At 45.6% G+C, this 22642-nt stretch overlaps 1 protein-coding gene across 1 annotated transcript in view; it reads right to left on the reverse strand.

Moving 5' to 3' along the window:
* Nucleotides 1-22642, reverse strand: part of LOC126234270 (uncharacterized) — a 178796-nt gene that overhangs the window by 18671 nt on the left and 137483 nt on the right. The window contains exon 16 of the mRNA XM_049942965.1: nucleotides 15821-16027. Coding sequence (XP_049798922.1) covers nucleotides 15821-16027 — 207 coding nt within the window. The remainder of the gene's footprint in view (nucleotides 1-15820; nucleotides 16028-22642) is intronic.

The raw sequence follows: 22642 nt of genomic DNA on the forward strand, positions 1-22642 counted from the left end.
GTGATTTTTTCAACCGTGTACTAAGTTGTGATCGATGTGAGGATACGGAACAAAATAGGTGTAATGAACTTATGTCCGGAAATGAGTGGTTTCCATGCTAGAGACCATTTATTCAATCATACTTTGTTACAGAGCCAGCGGTGTAACACGCGCTGTACCACGCAGCGGTATGCATGATTTCCTGCTAGAGGGTGGAACCGTTCCTCATACGTCATGCGCTAGCGCCCTCTCTTGCCATAATAATTGGTAATGTTGTGTCCGATTCACCTCTCTTGCTGACTCACCGTGTACACAGTACACAGTGGTTCCGTATTCGAATGGAGAGCTTGCCGACACGGAAAGGCAAATGGCAACGGGCGGCGGGCAACACGGTTGGATCACGAGATCTATCCCCGCCGACAAACACCTCAGCGTTCAATGTTTGCAACAGTGTTTCGCCGTTTTGTCTGAGACAGGGTCGTTTCAGGAAGCAGGAAATCATGAAGGATGTACCCGAAACGTTCGGACACCAGACTTGGAGGAAAATGTGGAAGGCGACCGCTGTGTCAGCACCAGGCAATTGGCCCGCCAGTACGGGGTAAGCCAGACATCCGTGTGGAATATTCTTTGTGACAGTTGTTGCTACTCTTATCACTTATAGCGTGTGCAGGGCTTACTAGCGACAGATTTCCTCGTCGGGAGCAGTTTTGTCACTGGTTTCTACACCACGCAACAACGTTTCTGGGCTCTGTGTCATCTACATCTACATCATATTCCACAAGCCATCTAATGGTGTGTGGCGGAGGGTACTTTCAGTACCACAATCTGATCCCTCCAATCCTGTTCCAATCGCGAATAGTCCGTGGGAAGAATGATTGTCGGTAACTCTCTGTATTGACTCTAATTTCTCGAATTTTCTCCTCGTGGTCAATACGCGAGATGTATGTGGGGGGGGGGGGGGGGGGGAAGTAATATGTTGTCCGACTCCTGCTGAAAAATGCTGTCCCGAAATTTCAATAGTAAATCTCTCCGTGATACACAACGCTTCTCTTTTAACGTCTGCCAGTGGAGTTTGTTTAGTATCTCTGTAACGCTCTCTCGCCAGCTATTCATTGAATCTATATCCTCTATCAGTCCTACCTGATAGGGGTCCCAGTTAGATGAACAATACTCAACAATCGGGCGAACAAGCACCTCCTTATAAGCCACTTCTTTCGTGGATGAGTTACATTTCCTTAAGATTCTTCCGATGAATCTGAGTCTATCTGTTTTATGTGGTCATTACACTTAAGGTCGCTCTGGATAGCTACGTCTAGATATTTTACGGCAGACGCTGTCTCCAGCTGATTGTCATCAATAGTGCAGATATACAGTAGTGGATTTCTTTTCCTATGTATGCGCAATATGTTACATTTATTTACGTTCAGGGTCAACTGCCAGAGCCTGAATCATTCATCAATTCTCTGCAGGTCGTTCTGCAAATTCTTACTATCTTCTGGCGTTGCTCGTTTGGAATAGACAGCTGCATCACCTGTGAATAGCCTTAAAGGGCATCCGATGCTTACTACTAGATCATTTTTATATCCGGAGGCCACCTTTACACGGAGTGGTATTTTGAACTTTCACAACAGTCATCTGTGGGATAGTATGCAGAACCCCCACGGTGTGGTGACAGCGAGCGAATCACCAGCATCGGTGCAGCCGAAATGTGTGGGCCGGGATAACTGGCGACTATATTTTGGGACCAGTCTTTCTTCCACGTCGCCTAACAGGCTGGAGCTATCACCGTTTCTTCCGGATGACTTCACCTCACCTGCTGGAAGAAGTGGCATTGATGATTCGAAAGGTTATGTGGATGCTACACGACGGTGCTCCAGCCCTCTTCACCGTTAGCGTCTGGATGCATCGCAGTTGTGTCTTTCCTTCTTGGTGAATCGGACAAAGGGACCTAGTTGCAAGGCCTGTTCGTTCGATGGATCTCAACCCGTGTTATTCTTCATTATGGGGCCATCTCAAAAGTATCGTGTATGCAGAGCACATTCCAGATGTGGCGACATTTGAGCAACGTATTCCCACTGCCTTTGACACTGTGCGGAAGCACACTGGCTGATGTGAACGTATTAGACGGCAGTCCTTGTAGCAAAGTTGTTGTTGTTGTTGTTGTTGTTGTTGTTGTGGTCTTCAGTCCAGAGACTGGTTTGATGCACCTCTCCATGATACTCTATCCCGTGCAAGCTTCTTCGTCCCCGAGTAACTACTGCAACCTACATCATTCTGAATCTGCTTAGTGCATTCATCTCTTGATCTCCCTCTACGATTTTTACCCTCCACGCTGCACTCCAATACTAAATTGGTGATCCCTTGATGCCTCAGAGCGTGTCCTACCAACCGATTCCTTCTTCTAGTCAACCTGTGCCACAAATTTCTCTTCTCTCCAATTCTATGCAATACCTTCTCTTTAGTTACGTGATCTACCCATCTAATCTTCAGAATTCTTCTGTAGCACCACATTTCGAATGCTTCTACTCTCTTCTTGTCCAAACTATTTATCGTCCATGTTTCACTTCCATACAAATACTTTCAGAAACGACTTCCTGACACTTAAATCTATACTCGATGTTAACAAATTTCTCTTCCTCGGAAACGCTTTCCTTGCCATTGCCAGTCTACATTTCATATCTTCTCCACTCCGACCATCATCAGTTATTTTGCTCCCCAAATAGCAAAACTCCTTTACTACTTCAAGTGTCTCATTTCCTAATCTAATTCCCTCAGTATCATCCGACTTAATTCGACTACATTCCATTATCCTCGTTTTTCTTTTGTTGATGTTCATCCTATATCCTCCTTTCAAGACACTGCCCATTTCGTTGAACTGCCATTCCAGGTCTTTTGCTGTCTCTGACAGAGTTACAACGTAATCGGCAAACCTCAAAGTATGTATTTCTTCTTCCTGGATTTTAATTCCTACTTCAAATTTTTCTTTTGTCCCCTTTACTGCTTGCTCAATATACAGACTGAATAACGTCGGGGAGAGGCTACAACCCTGTCTCACTCCTTTCTCAACCACTGCTTCCCTTTCATGCCCCTCGATTCTTATAACTGCCACCTGGTTTCTGTACAAATTGTAAATAGCCTTTCGGTCCCTGTGTTTTACCCCTGCCATCTTCAGTATTTGCAAGAGAGTATTCCAGTCAACATTATCAAAAGCTTTCCCTAAGTCTACAAATGCTAGAAACGTAGGTTTGCCTTCCCTTAACCTATCTTCTAAGATAAGTCGTAGGGTCAAAAAATGGTTCAAATGGCTCCAAGCACTATGGGACTTAACATCTGAGGTCATCAGTCCCCTAGACTTAGAACTACTTAAACCTAACTAACCTAAGGACATCACACACATCCATGCCCGAGGCAGGATTCTAACCTGCGACTGGAGCAGCAGCACGGTTCCGGGCTGAAGCGCTTAGAACGGCTCGGCCACTGCGGCCGGCAGTCGTAGGGTCGGTATTGCCTCGCGTGTTCCAACATTTCTACGCAATCCAAACTGATGTTTCCCGAGGTCGGCTGGTACCACTATTTCCATTCGTCTGTAAAGAATTCGCGTTAGTGTTTGGCAGCCGTGACTTATTAAACTGACAGTTCGGTAATTTTCACACTTGTCAACACCTGATTTCTTTACTATTGGAATTATAATGTTCTCGAAGTCTGAGGGTGTTTCTCCTGACTCAAACATCTTGCTCAACAGATGTTAGAGTTTTGTCACGGCTGGCTCTCCCAAGGCTGTCAGTAGTTCTAATGGAATGTTGTCTACTCCTGGAGCCTTGTTTCGACTTAGGTCTTTCAGTGCTCTGTCAAATTCTTCACGCAGTATCATATCTCCAACTTCATCTTCATCTAGGTCCCCTTCCATTTCCATAATATTGCCCTCAAGTACATCGCCCTTTTACAGACCGTCTATATATTCCTTCCACCTTTCTGCTTTCCCTTCTTTGCTTAGGACTGGTTTTCCATCTTAGCTCTTTATATTCCTACAGGTGGTTCCCTTTTTCTCTACAGCTCTCTTTGATTTACCTGTAGGTAGTATGTATCTTACGCCTATTGATATATGTTTCTAGATACTTATATTTGCCCTCTAGCCATGTCTGCTTAGCCATTTTGCACTTCCTGTCGATCTCATTTTTGAGACGTTTGTATTCCTTTTCGTCTGCTTCATTTACTGCATTTTTATATTTTCTCCTTTCATCAACTGAATTCAATATCTCTTGTGTTACCCAACGATTTCTGCTAGCCCTCGTTTTTTCACCTACTTGATCCTCTGCTGCCTTCACTATTTCATCTCTCAAAGCTACCAGTTCTTCTTCTAGTGTATTTCTTTCCTCCGCCCTTGTCAATCGTTCCCTAATGCTCTTCCTGAAGCTTTCTACAACCTCTGCTTCTTTCGAGTCCCATCTCCTTAAACGCCCACCTCTTTGCAGTTTTTTCAGTTTTAATGTATATTTCATAACCAATAAATTGTGGAAATATCCTACAATTAACATCTGGTTCCCAATCGCCGTCATACCATTATTTAATCTATCTAAACCTCCCAGTGTCCCCAGGCCTCTTCCGCACATACAACCCTCTTTCCATGATTCCTTAACCAAGTGTTAGCCATCATTAAGTTACGTTCTGTGCAAAATTCTATCAGGCGGTTTACTCTTCATTCCTTACTCCCAGTCCATATTCACCTACAACTTTTGCTTCTCTTCCTTTTCCAACTATCGAATTCCACTCCCCCATGACTATGAATTTTCATCTCCTTTCACTATCTGAATAATTTATCTTATCGCGTCATACATTTCTTCAGTCCCTTCATCATAAAAGGAACCAGTTGGCATATCAACTTGCACTACTGCTGTAGTAGTAGGGCAACGTATGTGTCAGCTCACTCTGCATTGTTGCCAAATTTATTCAAGATGGTGGCGATGACATCATCCAAGATGGCGGCATGTAGACTTGGCAACAGAGCATGACGTCATCGATGATGGCGGCTTTAGGCAGGAAAACAGGCCAATTGCGCATTGCCTACTAACCTAACCCTCGAGAGAAAATGGCGGGGATTTTGAACTTAGGCAGGAAAATAGACCAATTGGGCTACGTCCACTATCCTAAGCCTCCAGAAAAAATACGCGCGAAATGCATATTCCAACAGGATAATGCATGCAAAACTGTACTTGTCTTTATTATTATTCAATTTATTGATTATCATTTATTAACATTCATTATCATTCATTATCATTTATTATCATTTATTATCGTTTATTATTATTGACCTGCGTCCACTAGAAAATTCCATCCAAATTCAAATTCCAGCACGATAAGGCTGCATAACCTTACTTTTCTTTATTATTATTCATTATTATTCGTTATAATTTATTAACATTCATTGTCATTTATTATCTTTTATTATTATTAGTATTATTTATTACCATAGGTCTACCTCCACTAGAAAATTGCGCCAAACTCAATTTCCAACACGATAACGTCTCGAAAACTATACTTCTACTTATTATTATCATTTATTATTTATTCAAGATATCCGATTTTCTCGGTTTTCTCGGCGAGAAAGCCATTTTCCTTACATCCATAACAAAAATCTATCACAAGTTCAAATTACAACAATCGATCACATGTACGAACTTTCTCCGTCACTTATCGTTTTTCACTGGTAACCTATCAGAATCGCGTCAAATAATAAAGTGCACTTATACTAACCTAAGTCACGTCCTTTGATTTTGCAGGGGGGAAGGGACTGGTCCTTATTTCAAACAGTACCGTCATCACTCGTTCTGCAACAGAGTTAGTACACATTCTAGAGATCGCAGTCCAGCCGCCACGAGGTCCCCAGTCCAACTGAATTAGTTCATATGGTCGCCGCCGACCCGCACCGGACCGCGCGCCACCGGCAAGCGAGCGGTGTCCTCACGTGACGGCCGTCGGATGCGTCAGTGCCCGCTGCCGGTCCAGCGGCCGCTCACGTCACAGCCTACTGCCGCCGACTCGATTCGCAGGCCCGCGTTGGCCCAGCGATGTAAACATGTTACGTGGACAGTGGAGTCCGCCCCCACCGACCAGTTGGCGCCAAAGCTGTTCGCTGGACAGGTTGGAACCTGCCGATGCAGACTTCATAACGGTCGGTCGGTTGATCCAGCACCTGGTTGACAAAGAATGCCCTGCCGCACGTTTGGCGCCACAGTTTTCTCGAGAGTGTAATCCGCCATGACGTCACATCAGGTGGTGCAGCACACGTGCTCGCCGCGACGTCCCTCGCTAAGATCGCCACGAAACCACACGCCCGTACACGTGAGCTTTCGCGCGCGCCGAGCTTAGTACCTCCGCAAGTGAATGTAACAAAGTTCCCATGACTACTTAATTAAATTGATCAATTAATTAACCTCTCTGATGCGGAAAACCTAGACTGGGAATCAATATTCCACCAGTGCCACGCCCACCTGGACTCGGAATGAAATAGTTAAAGCCCCTACCGACCATCACGGCCCCTTACCGACCCATGTTCGTCGGCTAACATGTAGTGCCGTTTACTAACGCGCACCAACCTACATTAACATATAACACATTTTTTTCTATACAAATAAGCCAAGTTTGAATTCTGATGGTCAGTTCGTGTTTCGCTACCAACACAAGAAAATTGTGGCAAACGAAGCCACTAACGTAAGTGACCTGTGATGACTCAAAATCGTCGCCCTTGCCTCTCTCACACACCACGAGCGCGAGACCGCCCACGTCACAGCGTGGACCTTTATACTCGCGTCGGACATACTCCTCTGTAAATATTCTAGCTAAACTATGACCCAAATACTGTTGTTTAATCCACACGGTCTAGGACATGGCCAGAGCCCACCCCCAGTACCTAAGCCGCGAACATCGCGCGCCCCACCTGTAGTTAACCGCTGAGAGACGGAGATATGCTGCAATCACATCCCTCGCGCTCTCGTAGCTACTTGCCACGGCAATTCGATCTAACAAAACCTCCAAGTAGAAAAAATAAAACCACCTCGAACTCTCTCATATTCTATATCGTCCCACAAATACATAACGTACATTTTACGTAGGCATCCAGTATATCTATGACTCTCAAACATAAGACACTCGCCCTGACGGACCTGGTGTCATGTTGCACAGCCGGCAGACACAAAACAGCTCCTAATTTCAGTGCACAATATCAAACTGCTCCTAAATAATGCAGTACACATAACAGTAAACATCGTCAGTACTCGTAATCTGCCCAAATAACGCATAGCAAAATAACTCAACAGACGCATGCATTGAACCTTTCCCACACTAAGTCACGCGTCCGACAGCTCTCAATTCCCTCAAAAGTCTCTGTTCGACCCCTCAAACATGACTTGATGACAGCCGCATTCACACTTAACACCTGATAAATTCATATCACCTGGACGCCGAACATGACTATCCAAGCCAGGCCGCGCGCGTCGTCTGTCACCGTCCTAACTCAGTGCGGTTGCTTTTGATGAGGACAGAGAATCATTCACGTCTAAACTTACTCACCTCTGTGTTAAAGGATAACAGAGAGTGTACGGGATTATCGATTGAGACAGAGCTGTAACTAGGTACGATTTAAACGTTGACTCATTTATTGTAGAGAGAGACAAGTTGTTGAAGGTAGATTTTTTTCCCAGCCTTCTATCTGGATGTTTTAGTCACGTGATATAGCCTGCGTTCTAGTCGTATGCAGCTACAATACTTTACACATAATACATTGGATACATTGGATGAGTTACGTCAAAATGTGTCCAACTACGATGCGTATAAATATCACTGCATTCTTGTTCTTCTTAACTGAATGCTATTAAATTAAGGCACTTTGAGATCTGTTACTATAGATCGATATGTTGTGCTAAGCTCCAAGACTTGGTTACATCTCGAGAAATGTGGTGCACTTGGAGGGGTTAGGACTAGGAAACCTCTATTCAGTCAAGAGAGGTGAAGCGTAGCTATATTCGTCTGCTCGGTTGAGGATTAATTGGGTAGCGATGTTGCGGGGTAGGCTGGTCAATGCCGAGGTGAGGACGGTCTTTTACCGTAGGAGGGCGAGATTGCTCTGTGACCGCCATACGGAGAGAGATTGATCGAGTACTATGCGCGTTGTCTGGTATACTTGGATCGTTTTTATGTGTTCGAGAATTAAGTGTGAATGGACGTACTGAGCAGTCACCTATCAATGCTCGCAATGATACTTGCAAAGTAGACGAGGTATGGTTTAGCTATGATACTTAAATTATGAAAACATGCTGTCACATGATTGGCCAGTGTTGGACTTGCTGTAAAATTTTTCGCTATGTCAGTTGTGATGGGTAATATTACAGTAGATCTGTGGTGTCTTATCCATACCATCCGTGCATTGGGTACCACATAATGATTAAGTTACAATGCGTGTATGAGTTGGGTGAGAAATTTTGGTTGATGGACCGCAACTTCTGGGGTTGCTAGCACCGAAAACGGTGATCCTGTACTTGTGTGCAAAATGAACGATCACTAGGGATGGAAGGCGGAGTTATCAACTGTTGGGTCACTGCGACGTATGAGTTTAAATGTAGAGGCCGTCAATCACTTTCGGGGGGTAGTTTGGAAAGTCGCCACAGCTCCACCAGGCTCTTCTAGTTTCCTTGTGTTGTGGCTGTCCTTTATTTAAAATCACTCAATGTTATACTATCGACTGTAAGAATGTGTTTTACAAGGCGAAAGGTATAGTTTCCTGTGAGATGCCGTGCATCAGTCCATGTTAATGTCTGTGCAGGGCAGGAATTCTAGCTAGTCAGAGGTCTATGGCGCGCTAAAGTACTAGGACTGCGCTTAATGTCGACGAGTACGAGGTGAAATTTATAATATTACATTAAAAATATTTTTGGTCTTCTAATACGCGAGTCTGGAGATTACTGTATAAAAGGGAGCAGGCTCTGATCAGTAAGAGTGACGCGTTTTTGCCAACGGGAAAAGACTCTCGAATTAGCTGAACTGTTCTGAGGGCGACTTGGGTCGACTGTGGGTGCATTGATGTAAAATGGCTATTTTGTACCGTATAGCAAAATGAATTTTATCTTTATTACAAGGACAAGGTGGGAGTCGGAATATTGTTATCATTGGTCAGTGTTTATGTATATAATATTAAATGCCCTATCCTTGGTGAGAGGGGTGTGTATGTAGGTAAAAGTATTTGCTTATTTGACTACATGTATGCGTAATTAAGTACATTTAATTGTTCACCGATTACGACTATCTGTGGAAAAAGGAATTATTATGTTCTATTGAGCAGGGTTGTGTGTGGGGGGCATAAATGCTTGTACAAAATTATTATAATGGGGTGGGTGGCATATAAGTAGAACAAGGTCTGTGAAAGTGTGTGTTGAAGGACTGAGCGAGTGGATGACGCGACTCATCTACGACTGTATCATTAGGACATGTAAATAAATGTCGGATAACCTAAATTGAGGTCTTTTTCTACTTCTGCACATTTGCTTCCTTTATTTAGTTGAGTGAAGATCGATTGTGGTGTGTTGGATACACGCTTGTCTGTTCTCTAGACCTGGGACAAACCTTAGTTGACGTGTAAATTGTAGCCAAGATCTCGAATATGTTACATGACTGAGACCGGTATTCGAGAGTGGAAATATCATTTTGCGTATGTTTGTTTCTAGTTAGTCAGTGGTTTACAGCATGCTGCAGATAGATGAAGTTCGGCGTTTGTAGAGAATTAATTTGAAGTCTATATCTTGGGAAGTATGATGAACTAGTGATCGGTAGGGTGTAGCCTAGTGCATGATATTGAGAAGTACAGCTAAAATCGTGCAATATTGTGGAGAAAGTACATGTGTTCTTGCAGTCTATGAGTCTCAGGTTGTTTGTAGAAAAAGCGAACAGACAAGGAAGGAGAGACAGTAAAGCGTTTGTGCTGAGGGGGGACGACACTGAATTTGTAAAAAGAGTTCTGAGGATGACTTAGGTCTGCTGATGTAAGAGGGAAGATTAGCTCTGAGTGTTCGGCGTGTAGAGAGAAAGAGCAGGTTGACGGTGCTTTCCTAGGATTGGAGAGCATTGGGGTATATAGACGCTGTAGGAATAGGAAATTTTTTTTTCGCTTGCTGTGGAGATATACTGGATAAGTGCACTGTTTTGTGTCAATGTGTGTATACTGTACTGTAAAGCTAATGTGGTTTACATTGTGTAGCGTTTGTATATATTGCATTGTAAAGTTAATATTGTTTATGTTATGTGATGAGTAGAGAGGAAGTGGTAAGGACGGTAGAGATATTTCCAGAGTAACAGGGGTCAGGAGAGTGTATTTCCGATACTTAGCTCATTGTCGAATGACAATTGAGACCGCGATCGTAACATTTAACTGTAAGTATAATGACATCAACGACTTCGCTATTCGAGAGTACGAATATCATTTTTTGCTCTGTTTGTTTCTAGTTACTCAGTGGTTTACAGGATGCTGTGCTTCGAAAAATATTGGTGTGTTCTTGTAGTCTATGAGTCAGGAGATGTTTGTATAAAAAAAGCGAGCAGGCAAGGAAGAAGAGAAAGTAACGCATTTGTGTTGAGGGGAAGCGATCGCCGAAATTGTGGAAGAATTATGAGAGGGACTTCTGTCCGTTGGTGTAGAAGGGTTGATTACCGCTGAGTGTCACGTGTGCAGAAAGAAAGAGTAGGTTCACAGCGCTTCCTTGGGAATGGAGCGCGTTGGGGCATATAGTCGGTATTGTAAAGTTACTGTGGCTTACATTGTGTAGGGTTTGTATACAGGGTGTTACAAAAAGCTACGGCCAAACTTTCAGGAAACATTCCTCACACACTAAGAAAGAAAATATGTTACGTGCCCATGTGTCGGGAAACGCTTATTTTCCATGTTAGAGCTCATTTTATTACTTCTCTTCAAATCACATTATTCATGGAATGGAAATACACAGCAACAGAACGTACCGCGTGACTTCAAACATTTTGTTACAGGATATGTTCAAAATGTCCTCCGTTAGCGAGGATACATGCATCCACCCTCCATCGCATAGAATCCCTGATGCGCTGATGCAGCCCTGGAGAATGGCGTATTGTATCACAGCCGTCCACAATACGAGCACGAAGAGTCTCTACATTTGGTACCGGGGTTGCGTAGACAAGAGCTTTCAAATGCCCCCATAAATGAAAGACAAGAGGGTTGTGGTCAGGAGAGCGTGGAGGCCATGGAATTGGTCCGCCTCTACCAATCCATCGGTCACCGAATCTGTTGTTGAGAAGCGTACGAACACTTCGACTGAAATGTGCAGGAGCTCCATGGTGCATGAACCACATGTTGTGTCGTACTTGTAAAGGCACAATTGCGTGCGGATTCTCGTCAGCCCACACATGTTGATTGTGAAAATTTACAATTTGGAATGAAGCCTCATGCGTAAAGAGAACATTTGCACTGAAATGAGGATTGACACGTTGTTGGGTGAACCATTCGCAGAAGCGTACCCGTGGAGGCTAATCAGCTGCTGATAGTGCCTGCACACGCTGTACATGGTACGGAAACAACTGGTTCTCCCGTACCACTCTCCATACAGTGACGTGGTCAACGTTACCTTGTACAGCAGCAACTTCTCTGACGCTGACATTAGGGTTATCGTCAACTGCACGAAGAATTGTCTCGTCCATTGCAGGTGTCCTCGTCGTTCTAGGTCTTCCCCAGTCGCGAGTCATAGGCTGGAATGTTCCGTGCTCCCTCAGACGCCGATCAATTGCTTCGAACGTCTTCCTGTCGGGACAACTTCGTTCTGGAAATCTGACTCGATACAAACGTACCGCGCCATACATCAAATGGGCATCTGCCGACTCCGCATTTGCAAACATTGCACTGACTGCAAAACCACGTTCGTCATGAAGACTAACCTGTCGATACTACGTACTGATGTGCTTGATGCTAGTACTGTAGAGCAACGAGTCGCATGTCAACACAAGCACCGAAGTCAACATCACCTTCCTTCAATTGGGCCAACTGCCGGTGAATCGAGGAAGTACAGCACATACTGACGAAACTAAAATGAGCTCTAACATGGAAATCAAGCGTTTCCGGACACATGTCCACATAACATCTTTTCTTTATTTGTGTGTGAGGAATGTTTCCTGAAAGTTTGGCCGTACCTTTTTGTAACACCCTGTATAATGGATTGTAAAGTTAGTATTACTTATGTTATGGGATGAGTAGAGAGGTTGACCGTGTGTGTATGTGTGTGTGTGTGTGTGTGTGTGTGTGTGTAGATTGAGGGGGCTGTGGAGGTAATTTAGCGATCTCTGTAAAAGTAAGCACAGAAAGCCACAGAAAGAAAAGCAGTATGGTACTTCGATAACGGGTCCTTGGTAAATTAGACCTGTAAATTCGATAATAAGGAATAAGAATGATTAATCGGTTGTTCTGGGATATAGGAGGATTGAGAACATTTGCGTATGTTGAGAGCTGGAAGGGTAGGAGGTTAGGAGCGCATTCAGTGTTATTTACGTAAACAAGTTCTGTTAGGGTAAGAATTTGAATTTACAAATAAGCTGAGAAAACACGAAAGCGAGCATTAACTATTTCTGGGGGGCAATATACAATTTTGGAGAGGTTGACTGGGCTCTTATTTATTATTATTATTTTTTTTACATAGTATGATGATCGTTTTAGATTGTGAGGGGAAGGCAGCACTGTGATGTGCGTGCACGGTGTGTGTGTGTGTGAACTCGCTCTCGGCTATTCTGACAACAGACGTGAAGGTGGAGATGTGTCGCAAATAGGCCGGCAAGCAATGGAATGCGGCCTTAACATGTGTGTTGGACCGCACTGAGCTAGGACGGTGACAGACGACGCGCGCGGCCTGGCTTGGATAGTCATGTTCGGCGTCTAGGTGATATGAATTTATCAGGTGTTAAGTGTGAATGCGGCTGTCATCAAGTCATGTTTGAGGGGTCGAACAGAGACTTTTGAGGGAATTGAGAGCTGTCGGACGCGTGACTTAGTGTGGGAAAGGTTCAATGCGTGCGTCTGTTGAGTTATTTTGCTATGCGTTATTTGGACAGATTATGAGTGCTGATGGTGTTAACAGTTATGTGTACTGCATTATTTAGGAGCAGTTTGATATTGTGCACTGAAATTAGGAGCTGTTTGCGTGTCTGCCGACTGTGCAACACGACACCAGGTCCGTCAGGGCGAGTGTCTTATGTTTGAGAGTGATAGATATACTCGATGCCTACGTAAAATATACGTTAAGTATTTGTGGGACGATTAGAATATGAGAGAGTTCGAGGTGGTTTTATTTTTTCTACTTGGAGGTTTTGTTAGATCGAATTGCCGTGGCAAGTAGCTACGAGAGCGCGAGGGATGTGATTGCAGCATATCTCCGTCTCTCAGCGGTTAACTACAGGTGGGGCGCGCGATGTTCGCGGCTTAGGTACTGGGGGTGGGCTCTGGCCATGTCCTAGACCGTGTGGATTAAACAACAGTATTTGGGTCATAGTTTAGCTAGAATATTTACAGAGGAGTATGTCCGACGCGAGTATAAAGGTCCACGCTGTGACGTGGGCGGTCTCGCGCTCGTGGTGTGTGAGAGAGGCAAGGGCGACGATTTTGAGTCATCACAGGTCACTTACGTTAGTGGCTTCGTTTGCCACAATTTTCTTGTGTTGGTAGCGAAACACGAACTGACCATCAGAATTCAAACTTGGCTTATTTGTATAGAAAAAAATGTGTTATATGTTAATGTAGGTTGGTGCGCGTTAGTGAACGGCACTACACATTAGTACATGTTAGCCGACGAACATGGGTCGGTAAGGGGCCGTGATGGTCGGTAGGGGCTTTAACTATTTCATTCCGAGTCCAGGTGGGCGTGGCACTGGTGGAATATTGATTCCCAGTCTAGGTTTTCCGCATCAGAGAGGTTAATTAATTGATCAATTTAATTAAGTAGTCATGGGAACTTTGTTACATTCACTTGCGGAGGTACTAAGCTCGGCGCGCGCGAAAGCTCACGTGTACGGGCGTGTGGTTTCGTGGCGATCTTAGCGAGGGACGTCGCGGCGAGCACGTGTGCTGCACCACCTGATGTGACGTCATGGCGGATTACACTCTCGAGAAAACTGTGGCGCCAAACGTGCGGCAGGGCATTCTTTGTCAACCAGGTGCTGGATCAACCGACCGACCGTTATGAAGTCTGCATCGGCAGGTTCCAACCTGTCCAGCGAACAGCTTTGGCGCCATCTGGTCGGTGGGGGCGGACTCCACTGTCCACGTAACATGTTTACATCGCTGGACCAACGCGGGCCTGCGAATCGAGTCGGCGGCAGTAGGCTGTGACGTGAGCGGCCGCTGGACCGGCAGCGGGCACTGACGCATCCGACGGCCGTCACGTGAGGACACCGCTCGCTTGCCGGTGGCGCGCGGTCTGGTGCGGGTCGGCGGCGACCATATGAACTAATTCAGTTGGACTGGGGACCTCGTGGCGGCTGGACTGCGATCTCTAGAACGTGTACTAACTCTGTTGCAGAACGAGTGATGACGGTACTGTTTGAAATAAGGACCAGTCCCTTCCCCCCTGCAAAATCAAAGGACGTGACAGGTTAGTATAAGTGCACTTTATTATTTGACGCGATTCTGATAGGTTACCAGTGAAAAACGATAAGTGACGGAGAAAGTTCGTACATGTGATCGATTGTTGTAATTTGAACTTCTGATACATTTTTGTTATGGATGTAAGGAAAATGGCTTTCTCGCCGAGAAATCCGAGAAAATCGGATATCTTGAATAAATTACAAATGATAATAATAAATAGAAGTACAGTTTTCGAGACATTATCGTGTTGGAATTTGAATTTGGCACAATTTTCTAGTGGAGGTAGGCCTATAATAATAATTAATGATAATAAATGACAATGAATGATAATGAATGTTAATAAATGATAATGAATAATAATGAATAATAATAAAGAAAAGTAAGGCTTTGCAGCCATTATCGTGCTGGAATTTGAATTTGGAGTAGTAAATGATAATGAATAATATTGAATGTTAATAAATGGTAATCAATAATAATGAATAATAATAAAGACAAATATAGGTCTGCAGCCGGCCGAAGTGGCTGTGCGGTTAAAGGTGCTGCAGTCTGGAACCGCAAGACCGATACGGTCGCAGGTTCGAATCCTGCCTCGGGCATGGATGTTTGTGATGTCCTTAGGTTAGTTAGGTTTTACTAGTTCTAAGTTCTAGGGGACTAATGACCTCAGAAGTTGAGTCCCATAGTGCTCAGAGCCATTTGAACCATTTGAACAGGTCTGCATTCATTATCCTGTTGGAATTTGAATGTAATGCCTATTTTTTCTGGAAGCTTAGGTTAGTGGTCGTAGCCCAATTGGTCTATTTTCCCGCCAAAATTCAAAATCCCCGCCATTTTTTCTCGAGGGTTATGTTAGTGGACATAGCCCAATTGGCCTATTTTCCCACCAAATGCAGCCATCTTGGATGACGTCATGCGCTGTTGCCAAGTCTACATGCCGCCATCTTCGATGACGTCATCGCCGCCATCTTGAATAACTTGGGCAACAATGCAGAGTAAGCTGACACATAAGTTGCCCTACTACTTGCAGTACATGCTACTGTGGTATGCAGCAAAGTAGGATTGAATAAATGGTCTCTAGCATGGACACGACGCATTTGACCTTCTTTGTTCCGTATCCTCTCATCGAGCAGCTCCCAGAGTTCGCACACGGCGGATAAGATCGCCCTGTGTAGGTGGCCGGCTGTGACGGAGAGAGGACAGACTCACTGTAGGCGGCGCAGGGCACGCCGGTGTAGGCGTGGGCGGCGTGGTGGCAGCGGTGGGTGCCGTGCGTGCAGAGCGCCGGGTCGCCCGGTGGCAGCAGGTTGTTGAGCTTGGCGCGGCGCAGCGCGGCGCTCAGCTTCTCCAGGTCGTCGCTGCTCTTGAGCCTCGGCACCAACCGCCGCTCCGCCGACTGCAGCGTGCGCAGCTGGTCTGCCGACACACAGAACTACCAGTCGACCAGCACGGCCACACTAATAGGGCAAATTACAGCGGCAAACGACACACACACACACACACATTCTCGCATTTCCCGACCGACTCCAGGTGTGCTCGAGACTCCATCGCATGCCCTACACACAGCTGACGTCCACATACGATCCCCTCCCGTGTACCACATAATTCAGAATACTCACAATACCGCTTTTCTTGCCACCTAGCCCCGTCCTTAATTCATCCAAATGGTACCTGCATCTCAGCTGTTTCATATCCTAATATAACTTATGATACCTTTCAGTGATTACTGCAAAAACCCAGGCGATACTTCCACCTCGGATACCTTTGCCAAACAAACAAAAAAAAAAAAAGCCTACCAATACACGGAAATAAAAAGATAACTACCTAGGAAAACCACTCTATCAAAGCTAACTAGAAATCTTCCAAAAGAAAGCCCACAAAATTCTGAAACTAAAAACAGGCTGAAGATGCTATGTAGACCCAAAGACCATCCGTCTACCCGTGCAAGGTCACTACATCACAACCTTATCTATCCCCATATGGATCTCTGCTCCTCCCAAACACCCTAATGTTGCTGCCTCCGGATCTCCGAGTCCCGGGTCTGATTCCCAGCTGGGTTGAAGGATTTTTTCTCTACCCGGGGACTGGGTGTTTGTGTTGTCCTTGTCATTTCATCATCATCATTTATGACGGTGGCTACATTGGATTGTGAAAAAATTGTACCGTGTAATCATTGGGACATTACATGGGTGCTGATACTGTGCAGTTAATCGCCGCACAAACCAAACATCATCATCATCATCATCCCAAACTCCACACTCCTTCCCATACCTGACTACTTTCTTCTTCCCATACACAGTACTAGCTCATAAGAGATCGGCATCTCGTCGCAGACCTAGAACAACTTCGCCTATGCCTATTGAAGTCTTGAATCCCAACACCCCACTGCAGCCCTATGCACGAAAACCTGGGGTGCTGTGCTAGTATATCGGCACATTTCGCTCTAACACTTCACATCTTTCTGTCTCTCCCAGGCCATGACATGATCCCTACCGAGTGAGGTGGAACACTAGACCCACATTTGGGGGGAATATGGTTCAGACTGGCACCTGGTAATTTCCTTATATTGTTTCAGGGAAATGGCAGCATGGTTTCGTTGAAAGAGCTCAGCTGACTTCCATCACCATACTTCCCCAATCCGATTAGACTGATGACCTCGCTGTTTGGTCTCCTCCCCCAAATCAACCAACCGATCAACCAACCAACATGATCCCTAATGTCTATCATTCCTACCAACTGTACTGCACCCTGCCTGTCCCACCCTCATTGGAGGCCCCAATCCATCCATTTACTGCCTGAGTCAACCCCTACACATCTCCTAATTCTTACATCGCATATCAGTTTCATATAATACTCACTCTAGATACCTTCCTCGTGCAACATTTCAAAGGAACACGCTGCAATAAACGTGACATCTATGATGTTACAACATTTACAATTCACATTTCAGGCCAATGTAACAAGAAAGATCTCACACAATGCATAATGAAAACGAGAGTAACATTAGATACATTCGGGATCATACAAGACTTTACTGCCACGAACATGACTGACAACAAATTCGAATTAATGTTTGCTGAAAGACGATGTGACTGAGACGCTAGAAACACAGCACAGCGAGTAGACAATTTTTTTCCAAATGTCAATGAAGTACTGCAATTCAATTATATAAATCATTCCAAACGAAAAATGCGTATTTTTGACGGTACATTATCTGATCAAAAGTATCCAGAAACGAGGCAGGCAGTATTATGTTGTCAGTACAGAAGCTGTGGCAACAGAACGTTGTGGTGAGGGGAGCTCAGTGACTTTGATCATGGGCGACTCATTGGATGTCACCTGAGTGACAAACCCATGAGGGACATTCTAACCCTCATAAAGCTGCCTGACTGTCGCTGGTGTCATTGTTAAGTGGAAACGCGATGGAACAGCTTCAGCTAAACGAAGACCAGAGACATCTAATGTACTGACAGACAGGGGACGACAGCATTGCAAAGGGCGATTGTAAAAATCGCGTAAAATCGGCGAAAGAAATATTATCAGCAGTCCAACTAGCACAATGACTATGCGTAGAGAGTTACATAAGCCACAGTTTTCTATAGTCAGTGTTAGGCGACGTTTGAGGTGGTACAGCACTGGACAGTGAATGGCTGGAAGCGAGCCATTTGGAGTTATGAAATACGCTAGACAATGTGGCAACCCGATGGAAGTGCCTCTGTAGTGCCATCTACAGTGTCACTGGTGTGCTGCTTGACAGTCACGTTGGGTCAGTATCTGGACGTAGCGCTGCAGAGCGATATGGAATGGAGAGAGCACGTAACGACGATAGTAGAGGAGGCGAATGGCCGACTTCGGTGGTTTATTGGGGGAACTTCAGGAAAAAGTAGCTCATCTGTAGAGGAGAAAGCATATAGAACACTAGTATGGCTCATTCTACGAGGGTTGACTGAAAAGTAACGCCTCCGCCTCCGTAACTCTTCAACAGTTGGCAGCATTGGTGTGCGGCAGGTACTGACTTGTTTGTGGCCTCTTATCTACAGCTCCAGTTGGCGGGAAGCCTTAGCACTGAACGGTTGTGTTGTTACAGTCTGAAGTATGGAACCCTGCGCAGACGGTCGGTTAATGCAATTTTATCAACGTGCAGTCATTCAATTCTTGACAGCAGAAGGTGTCACCCCAAAAGAGATTCGTCAGAGGATGAAAGCAGTTTATAGTGATTGTGCTGATGTGTGTATTGTGCGTCTTGGGCGAGTAAGTTTAAAGATGTTGAGGCGGGAACATCTGACCTGCGTGACAAACAAAGAGTTGGACGTCCTGTGACAGCAACCACTGACTTTCATAAGCAAAATATTGACAGATTGTTCAGGATGATCGCCGTATCACTAAGAGAGAAACTGCAGGCACAATCGTCATTTCAAATCATTACTTTGCTTGGCTATCGGAAGATCTGTGCGCGATGGGTACCCCGGATGCTGACTTCTGAAATGAAAGTGCACAGACTTGAAATTTGCCAGGAACTCATCTCGGTTACGAGAATGAAGATGACGCCTTTCTCCATTCAATCATGGGACATCATCATGCTTCTGATGAAGACGTTGAGAGAACTGTGAAGCTGTGGTTGCGGAAACAGAGTGTCATCTTCTTCCGTGATGGCTTCAGGAAACTTGTTCATCGTTGGCAGGAATGTATACAATTAGCTGGGGATCATGTGGGAAAATGAATATTGGTAATTATAGATCACATTCTAAGGCTTATTTCTGCGTTTTATTTATTAAAATTTTAATTTTAATAATCAACATCCTCAGTTGCACCGTTTACCTAGAATTTACCTAGGTTTCAGTCGGGATAACCCAACCTTCTTCAGAATAACAGTAACTACCGTTTGTCCATAGTGGACATCGTCAAGCTAAAACTACAAATCCATAAATTATCGTCAGACTATAAAACTTATCTGGAACTGCCTCGGCCCCACTTCGCGACCGCGATGCGGCAGCCACGAGTGCTGTACTGGAACTAAGTTCCATTTACAGCCATTCATGGACTTTATGATCCCATCAATGATGATCATGTCATCAGACCACAGTTCTTTGCGGTTGGTTTGAAGAACATTCTGGATAATTCGAGCGAATGATTTGGCTACGCAGACAGCCGACACGAATCCCATTGAACATTTATGGGAGACAATCGAGAGGTCAGTTCGTGCACAAAATCCTGCACTGCCAACAATTTCACAACTATGGACGGCTACAGTGGGGGCTTCTGGAAGTTGTTGGTTCCATGCCACATCGACCTGCTGCACCGTGCTGGGCAGGAGAAGGTGCGACGTGGTATTAGGAGGCATCCAACGACTTTTGCCACGTCAGTTAAGCACCGGGCGTCTTTCTTCTGGGGAGAGCCGCTGGAGGACTTGCACTGGAAGAAGAATGTTGTATGTTAACCGGGGACCTAGAAATGACGGAGAGGCTCCGTCCCCGCCGCAGCCGCAGTGGTCCACAACCGCACGACGACTACCGCAGTCCACTTCACCCCTCCGCCGGCCCACACCGAACCCAGGGTCATTGTGCGGTTCGGCCCCCGGTGGATCCCCCCACGGAACGTCTCACACCAGACGAGTGTAACCCCTATGTTTGCGTGGTAGAGTAACGGTGCTGTAAGCGTACGTGGAGAACTTTTTTGCGCAGCAATCTCCGACATAGTGTAGCTGTGGCGGAATAAGAGGAACCAGCCCGCATTCGCCGAGGCAGACGGAAAACCGCCTTAAAACCATCCACAGACTGGCCGGCTCACCGGACCTCGACACAAGTCCGCCGGGCGGATTCGTGCCGGGGACCAGGCGCTCCTTCCCGCTCTGGAAAATGAGAATGTTACTGAGCTTCTCAAACAGATAAGTTAGTTTACTTTTGCTCATCGTACAGTTCCTAACCTTGGAAACAAACGAATTAACTTCCTGATATATTTTCCAATTTCCACTCAGTAATCTCTTACGGAGTAATTTTCTGCGGTAATTGATGACTTAGAAAGAAAGTAGTTATTGGACAAAAGCGACCAATATGAATGATACATGGTGTTCACCCACGGACGTCATATAGGCAACTCTTCAAGATGCTAGGCATATTAACTGCGCCGTCACAATACCTATATTCGCTAATTACATTCGTCATAAATAATCCATCACAACTAGCAGTGGAACGGAAAGGCAGTCTATTTTAATATTTCAGCAATTGTAGTGTTGAATAAGATAACGCGGGAGTACACAGAGGAGGATTTTAGTGAGTCGTAGAGAGTGAGTAGTCTGTGTGGAGTGTGTAGAGGACGACCACCGGTTCGTATCTTTGTGCCCGCAGATAAGAGCGCCGTCGAATGAGAGAGAGGGGAGGGAGGAAGGGGGGAGGGTTCAGCGACCCCGCTAGCCATGGTATCAGCGCTGACGTCGCACCACCCAGTCGTCCCGCCCCCCCCCCCCTCCTCCTCCCGAGAAGATCGACAGCTCATCTGAATGGCACTCCAGGAGAGAGAGGACAGACCTGCGTCTTCCTCAGCTGTGGCCCAACAGCGGAACAGAGCAACACATCCTAAACTATATGGGGTGACTGCCCGTCGCCGTTCATTACGGCATGGGTTACGTGCGTAGTCCGCTTCTCCGCCTATCTTTGAGGAATGTGCAGAAACTTGCTAGACGGCAATTGTGTTTGGAACGGCGTTACAGGGGACAGGAATGGCATGAGATAGTTTTCAGACCAATCCGAGGTCTGTTTGTTTGAAGATGATGGCCGCATTTTGTTTCGCCACAGACAGGGGGAGCGGCATCACAGTGACTGCATTCACACAACACACACACCGCCATCTCGAGGCCTTATGATGTTGGGTGCTACTGGGCACAGCCACAGATCACAGCTGGCGCGTGTCCAGACCAGTGTGAGCTACGTGGATGACATCCTGTGACCCGTTGCCACACCCTTGCTCCACAGTACCTCAGACGCCATTTTTCAAACATGACATCTATGCCCGAGGCAGGATTCGAACTTGCGACCGTAGTGGTCGCGCAGTTCCAGACTGTAGCGCCTAGAACCGCTCGGCCGCTCCGGCCGGCGCCATTTTTCAGCAAGACAATGCAAGACCAGACGTTGCTGCACGAACATGTGCCTTCGTCACAGGTTTGTCAGCCTTTAGCCCTGGCATGCCAGATCACCAGACTAGTCGCTTATCACAGGACACATGCTCAACCGAGGTGACTAAAATGCTAATCATATGAACGTCCTATCTCTAGTCGTTCAAGGTGATCTGTCTTTCCTACACATGAGTGTATGTCTTCAATTAGAAACACCGTGTGTATGCGACGGAGGGGAACACCTTGGACAAGAGAGCTTGTATCCGGCTGTAGAAAGAGAAACGAAAGATCTCAAAGACATTTGGGGCACGAAAGAACACGCTGAAGCCTGGGTACACAGACAAACGCAGGAGCTGTGTGAGAGTGTTGAACCAGTTTAAAGCACGATACGAAAGAGAAGGCTGACATTTGCCAGAGGCATCATGAGAATGGGCAACAACACGTTGACAAAGAAGATATGGAACACAGTACACTTAACAGGGAACAACTGGGCGAAAGAAATCAGGGAGGACTGCAAAGGAATTGGAATAAGTGAAAAACTTCGCACATAACAGTGCAGGATTGGTCCAGCTGTAGTGTGTGCAGTGTAAGGGCGTAGCTGGACTGCTATTAGAATCGAAATTAAGATCACGGAAGCAGGAGGAGCGAGAGAACGAAGAAGACTGAATAAGTCACCGGTCCCTCTAAGGGAGCGAAACGACTAAATTCGAAAAGTAATGTCCGATTTGGTGCGAAATGGCAACCACTGTGAAAATCCGATGTAACTTGGATCAGATGTGTTGGGCAGTGTCTTTAGTGTGCCTGTCGATCGCTTCACGTCGCTCTTTTCAGTTCAGAGCGCAAAGTGATGACGTAGAAATTCCTGGTGAGAGATTCGCCTGAAGCTATGCAGCCCACGTGACATAAATGTCACGCATTTCTTT

Source organism: Schistocerca nitens, chromosome 1, assembly GCF_023898315.1.
Source record: "Schistocerca nitens isolate TAMUIC-IGC-003100 chromosome 1, iqSchNite1.1, whole genome shotgun sequence".
NCBI lineage: Eukaryota > Metazoa > Arthropoda > Insecta > Orthoptera > Acrididae > Schistocerca > Schistocerca nitens.